The sequence below is a fragment of the Rutidosis leptorrhynchoides genome, chromosome 5 (assembly GCF_046630445.1).
Source record: "Rutidosis leptorrhynchoides isolate AG116_Rl617_1_P2 chromosome 5, CSIRO_AGI_Rlap_v1, whole genome shotgun sequence".
Classification (NCBI taxonomy): Eukaryota; Viridiplantae; Streptophyta; class Magnoliopsida; order Asterales; family Asteraceae; genus Rutidosis; species Rutidosis leptorrhynchoides.
Genome location: NC_092337.1, coordinates 408257003 through 408264083, shown reverse-complemented (window position 1 = coordinate 408264083; position 7081 = coordinate 408257003). Strand labels below are relative to the sequence as shown.

The 7081-nt window shown below is 33.1% G+C and overlaps 1 protein-coding gene across 1 annotated transcript; it reads left to right on the top strand.

Annotated features, from left to right (window-relative positions):
• Window positions 1–640: 640 nt before the first annotated feature.
• On the top strand, window positions 641–5271 carry LOC139849912 (uncharacterized). The gene is made up of 6 exons (XM_071839525.1): window positions 641–1089; window positions 1235–1469; window positions 1605–2155; window positions 2266–2642; window positions 2729–2920; window positions 3863–5271. The coding sequence occupies exons 1-6, from the start codon at window positions 641–643 to the stop codon at window positions 5269–5271; spliced, it is 3213 nt and encodes a 1070-aa protein (XP_071695626.1).
• Window positions 5272–7081: the final 1810 nt, after the last annotated feature.

Here is a 7081-nt window from a genome sequence, read left to right as displayed (position 1 = left end):
TTTGTGTACAGATTATTTCGACCATGGTGATCCTACTTTCATATGCAGTTACTGTCGTGCTACTCTCTGGCGTTCTGAGTCGCCAACAAACAATCCGAATGGTCAGAAAACATGTTATTCTATGTGTTGCGGTCAAGGGAAAGTAGAGCTGCCACCAGTACCACAACCTCCATCTCTATTCTTGCGTTTATATCAAAACAAACATTCAAATAGTAAGAACTTTATGAAATATATCAGGACATACAACAATATGTTTGCATTCACTTCAATGGGAGGTAAAATCGATAAATCTGTCAACAATGGTCGTGGTCCGTATGTCTTTAGGATGTCAGGACAAAACTGCCATCGTACTGGTAGCCTCCTTCCAAATGATGGTTATAGTCCAAAATTTTCACAGCTATACATTTATGATACAGAAAATGAGGTTCATCATCGTATGAATTCAGTCAGGTTAGATTTATATGCCTAACTAATCGAATTGTGCATATTTCTTTTGATAAATATTTCGATTTATATAATTTCATTTTCTTACAGAAGTGGAGGAGGTGTTGATGATAAAGCGCAAACACTTGATCCCGCACTCATTCTCGAACTTAAGAATGTTTTGGATGCTTGTAATCCGTTAGTAGAGGCATAAAGAATGGCCCATGATGGTTTTGCAGAGAATCCACACCGTCGTCTTAGATTAAGACTTATTGCAAGCAGGACTACTGATGGCAGGACTTATAACCTACCAACAGTTTCAGAAGTAGCAGGACTAATAGTAGGTGATATCGATTCATCATTTGAGGCGAGAGATATTATTGTTGAAACACAAACCGGTCAGTTGCAACGTATAAACGAGTTACATCCATCTTATTTGTCACTTCAGTATCCAATGTTATTTCCTTTAGGACAAGATGGTTACAGACGCGGTATCAAGCATAGAAATGTCGATAATAATACCACTGGTCATAATGAATTAACATTCAGAGAGTACTTTGCATATCATATCCAAGATAGGGTAAATACACCTTCTTTGATGCACTTGGCAAAAAAGTTGTACCAACAATTTTTGGTAGAGGCGTATACTATGATCGAATCTGACAGGTTGACGTACATACGTTACCAACAAAAAAAAAATGCGATTGACAAGTGTCAGTGATGTATCTAATAATGTCACAGAAGGAAATACAACCGCGTCAAACACGGGAAAGAGGATAATCTTGCCTTCCTCATTTACTGGAGGTTCCAGATATCTGATGCAAAATTATTTGGATGCAATGGCGATAGTCAGACATTTTGGATATCCAGATTTGTTCATAACTTTCATGTGTAACCCTACTTGGCCAGAGATTGCTCGGTTTCTGAACAACAAGCAACAAAATCCGGAAGACAGGCCTGATATTTTATGCAGATTATTCAAAATAAATTTGGATAGTATGATTGAGGATTTGAAAAAAAACACATATTTGGAGAGATGGACTCAGGTACATACAACATTACGTATTAAATTACAAAATATATTTGATACATTATAATTATTTAACGACCTATTTTCTCTTACTTATAATTTGTATTAATCACACGTTTTTTGTGCAGTTCTTTATAGGATTGAATTTCAGAAACGTGGACTCCCTCACGCACACATTTGCGCATTTTTGAAATCAGCTTATAAGTTAAGGACCAGTCAAGACATCGATTCTATAATTTCTGCTGAAATTCCAGACGAGACAATTGATCCAGACCTATATCAGCTTGTGGCAGACTTTATGATGCATGGTCCTTGTGGTACTCAAAACCCGAAGAGTCCTTGTATGAACGAAACGACAAAAACCTGCACCAAATCATTTCCAAAGAGATTTGAAGAGCATACGTCTGTTGATGAGAATGGATACCCTATTTATAGAAGACGTGATAGTGAAAGTCGTGTTTACAAAGGTGAAGCTGAACTTCACAATGGATATGTGGTTCCATACAATCCTTTTCTTTTAAAAAAATACCAGTCACATATAAACGTCGAAAGGTGTAACCAATCTGGTGCCATTAAATATTTGTTCAAGTATATAAACAAAGGATATGACAGGATAACTGCAGGTTTAGTAATGAATGATGACAATAATGGTGAAGTCAATGGAAAACCTGTTGATGAAATCAAAGAGTATTACGACTGCAGGTATAATAATATACAACAGATAATACATTTTTTATTGTTCTCAATTTTTTTGGACAAATACTTTTTATCTAACTCGAATCTACTAAATATTTAAATATATTTTTTGGCAGGTATATTTCAGCTTGCGAAGCTGCTTGGAGAATTTTTGGGAACGAAATTCACTATAGAACTCATGCAGTTGAAAGGTTATCGTTTCATCTTCCTAATGAACAACCTGTTGTTTTTGAAGATGAAGCGGATCTTCAAGATGTGATTGAAAATCCGTCAGTAGCAGCATCTCAGTTTACCAGTTGGATGGAAAGGAATAAAACGGATGAGAATGCTCGCAACCTAACATATGTGGAATTCCCTCAAAAGTATGTTTGGAATTCATCTGATAGAGTTTGGACGGTAAGGAAAATAAAACCAAAGTTAGGACGAATACATCATGTTCCTCCTTCTGCTGGTGAAGCATACTTCTTGAGGATTCTTTTAAACAAGGTAAAAGGTCCAACATGCTTTGAAGATATTAGAACGGTGAACGGAAAGCTTTGTCCTACATTTAAGGTGCTTGCTATGAACTTGGTTTGTTAGATGATGACAAAGAATATGTAGAAGCCATTCAACAAGCAAGTCAGTATTCAACTGGGCCGTATTTAAGATCCTTATTTGTGATGTTGTTAGTTTCAAACAATTTGTCTAGACCAGAGGATGTATGGTCACAATGCAGTAACCTACTTGGTGAGGACATGCTCCACAAGCAAAGAAAAAGACTCGGGTTTCCAGGTACATTTTCAACAACTAAATCTTTATTATTAAAACATGTAATTATTATTTATGCTAAAGTCTTATATGATAGTTGACATAACTAACTTTAAAAATATACATATTTGAACCTGTAGCAAAAAAAAAAAAAAAAAAAAAAAAAAAAAAAAAAATCTAACAGACCTCTAACAAAAAATATCCATTTACTATCTTCTGAAAAATCAATATATTTTCTCTTTGCCTGAAAAAAAAAGAAAAAATATCCATTTACAAGTTGGTTTGAACCTGTAGCAAAAGCACACTCTATGAATATACATGTTACTACTAACAGGCCTATAATAAGAGTATTATGACATTATAAATCAACAAAGTTAACAAAATCACTATTTAGAATATATGGTCAAGGTCAGACTATAGTGTTTTAATAATGAAGTGATTAGAAGGCACATTTTTTTCACATAAATAATCTTATAGCAAAACTGCTGTTATTTAGGTTCAATGCACACCACCTTCATTGATTTAGTGTTTCTATAATGCTATAATCATTCTGGAAATATAAGAATCAATTTTAAGTGGAATTTGTATGCTTAAAATAAGCGATGGTCCTTTCATGACAAATTATAATGAATACAACCATATCTACCAGAAGTCATAAAAAGTCAAAATTTTGGCAGTTAGTTGACTTTTCAATCTACTAGAAATCAAATAACAATTACATGTACCTAATTTACGTGGTTAACAAAATAGTATCAATTTTCTCTTCCGACTAAACATTATATTAGTATGTTGAAACTAACAACACTACATCAGAGACATTATAAAATTTAAGTACTCACCATCTCCTTATGATTATATGATTGTTTGTGTTATGAGTATTTCATAAACAATTTTGTCTTAAATTAGTATAAAACTACTCATCACCTAGCAATTAAAATATTTTTCTAACACAAAATTTTTTGGCAGCGTATACCATGGAGCAAAAGGATATCGACAATCATACATTGTATGAAATTGAGTTACTCTTGCGCAATCAAGGGAGTTCTTTGAACAAGTTTCCGGGAATGCCATATCCATCCAGTGAGTTTGTTATAGATACTACTAACAGATTAATTCACGATGTGCTACGTTATGATCGTGTAGCCTTGAAATCAGAGCATGAAAATTTGTTTAGTAGTTTGACTTCAGAGCAAAAAAGTGTATATGAGGTTATTGTGTCAGCTATTCATAACAATGTTGGAGGTGTGTTCTTTGTGTATGGGTATGGCGGTACTGGCAAAACTTTTTTGTGGAAAACTCTCTCTACTGCCATTCGATCTAAGGGAAAAATTGTATTAAACGTTGCTTCAAGTGGAATTGCATCACTTTTGCTAAGTGGCGGTAGAACAGCTCATTTCAGATTTGTGATTCCAATAAATATAAACGAGGATTCTGTTTGTTCTATTAATGTTGACAGTCAACTTGTGGATTTGTTAAGGCAAGCTTCTTTAATAATATGGGATGAAGCTCCTATGATACATAAACATTGTTTTGAAGCTCTTGACAGGACATTGAGAGATATAATGCGACAAATGTCTCCGGAGAATGAGGATAAAGTGTTCGGAGGAAAAGTGATTGTTTTTGGTGGAGACTTTAGACAAATTCTGCCGGTTGTTCCTAAAGGTAGCAGACAAGACATCGTGAATGCTTCTTTGAACTCATCATATCTCTGGGATCACATTAAAGTACTGAATTTGACTGTAAACATGAGGTTACAATCGGGATGCAATAAAGAAGAAGTGGCTGATATGAAAGCGTTTGCAAACTGGATTTTAGATGTTGGCAACGGAACGGTTGGAGGACAAAATGATGGGGAAGTTGAAATCACCATACCAGATGAGTTTCTAATTAAGCAAACTGGTGAACCAATTAAATCTATTGTTGATTCAACATACCCTGATCTGATTAATAATCTATATGAGCATGCATATTTTCAAGAGAGAGCTATTCTTGCTCCTACGCATGAACATGTAGATTTGATTAATGATCGTTTATTACAACTTGTCCCGGGGGAAGAAACCACTTACTTGAGTTGTGATGGTGTGGATGCGTCTGACAACTCTATGACAGGTGATCCTGGTATGCAAACTCCTGAATTTCTAAACAGTCTGAAGTTTTCAGGTATTCCTAATCATAAGTTGGTTTTAAAAGTAGGTGTTCCGATCATGTTGCTAAGAAACATTGACCAACCAAATGGTTTGTGTAATGGAACAAGACTTAGAGTTATTAAACTTGAGAAATCCTTGATAACAGCTAGGGTTATAACTGGTACAAATATTGGCTTTGAAACCTTGATTCCGCGCATGGAAATGAGTCCATCCGACAAAACATTGTAGTGACCCGAACTTTTCCATGTTTATATATATATTAAATGAAATTGTTATTTACATGATTAAGTGTTTCCAACATGTTAAGCAATCAAACTTGTTAAGACTTGATTAATTGAAATAGGTTTCATATAGACAATTGACCACCCAAGTTGACCGGTGATTCACGAACGTTAAAACTTGTAAAAACTATACGATGACATATATATGGTTATATATATAGTTAACATGATTTTATTATAAGTATGTATCTCAATAGGTATTTTAACAATGAGTTATATACATAAAAATGAGACTATTAATTTAAGAAACTCGAAAACGATATATACAACGATTATCGTTATAACAACGTCTTACTAGGTACATATGAATCATATTAAGATATTGATACACTTGGTTAATTATGTTAAATGATAAGTAAATATATTATTAAGTGTATTAACAATGAAATACATATGTAAAAATAAGACTACTAACTTAATGATTTCGAAACGAGACATATATGTAACGATTATCGTTGTAACGACATTTAACTGTATATATATCATACTAAGATATATTATATATCATAATATCATGATAATATAATAATTTAACATCTCATTTGTTATAATAAACAATGGGTTAACAACATTCAACAAGATCGTTAACCTAAAGGTTTCAAAACAACATTTACATGTAACGACTAACGATGACTTAACGACTCAGTTAAAATGTATATACATGTAGTGTTTTAATATGTATTCATACACTTTTGAAAGACTTCAAGACACTTATCAAAATACTTCTACTTAACAAAAATTCTTACAATTACATCCTCGTTCAGTTTCATCAACAATTTTACTCGTATGCACCCGTATTCGTACTCGTACAATACACAACTTTTAGATGTATGTACTATTGGTATATACACTCCAATGATCAGCTCTTAGCAGACCATGTGAGTCACCTAACACATGTGGGAACCATCATTTGGCAACTAGCATGAAATATCTCATAAAATTACAAAAATATGAGTAATCATTCATGACTTATTTACATGAAAACAAAATTACATATCCTTTATATCTAATCCATACACCAACAACCAAAAACACCTACAAACACTTTCATTCTTCAATTTTCTTCATCTAATTGATCTCTCTCAAGTTCTATCTTCAAGTTCTAAGTGTTCTTCATAAATTCCAAAAGTTCTAGTTTCATAAAATCAAGAATACTTCCAAGATTGCAAGTTTACTTCCAAGTTTTCTAAATCCATTCCAAGTAATCATCCAAGATCAAGAAACCTTTGTTACTTACAGTAGGTTATCTTTCTAATACAAGGTAATAATCATATTCAAACTTTAATTCAATTTCTATAACTATAACAATCTTATTTCGAGTGGAAATCTTACTTGAAATTGTTTTCGTGTCATGATTCTGCTTCAAGAACTTTCAAGCCATCCAAGGATCCTTTGAAGCTAGATCTATTTTTCTCCTTTCCAGTAGGTTTATCCAAGGAACTTGAGGTAGTAATGATGTTCATAACATCATTTGATTCATACATATAAAGCTATATTATTCGAAGGTTTAAACTTGTAATCACTAGAACATAGTTTAGTTAATTCTAAACTTGTTCGCAAATAAAAGTTAATCCTTCTAACTTGACTTTTAAAATCAACTAAACACATGTTCTATATCTATATGATATGCTAACTTAATGATTTAAAACCTGGAAACACGAAAAACACCGTAAAACCGGATTTACGCCGTCGTAGTAACACCGCGGGCTGTTTTGGGTTAGTTAATTAAAAACTATGATAAACTTTGATTTAAAAGT

Coding starts and splice junctions, on each gene's coding strand:
- LOC139849912 (XM_071839525.1), top strand. CDS start 641: ATGGCCCATGATGGTTTTGCAGAGAATCCACACCGTCGTCTTAGATTA. Junction 1,090..1,234: donor ACTATGATCGAATCTGACAG/GTTGACGTACAT, acceptor TGGAGGTTCCAG/ATATCTGATGCAAAATTATT. Junction 1,470..1,604: donor ATTTGGAGAGATGGACTCAG/GTACATACAACA, acceptor ATTGAATTTCAG/AAACGTGGACTCCCTCACGC.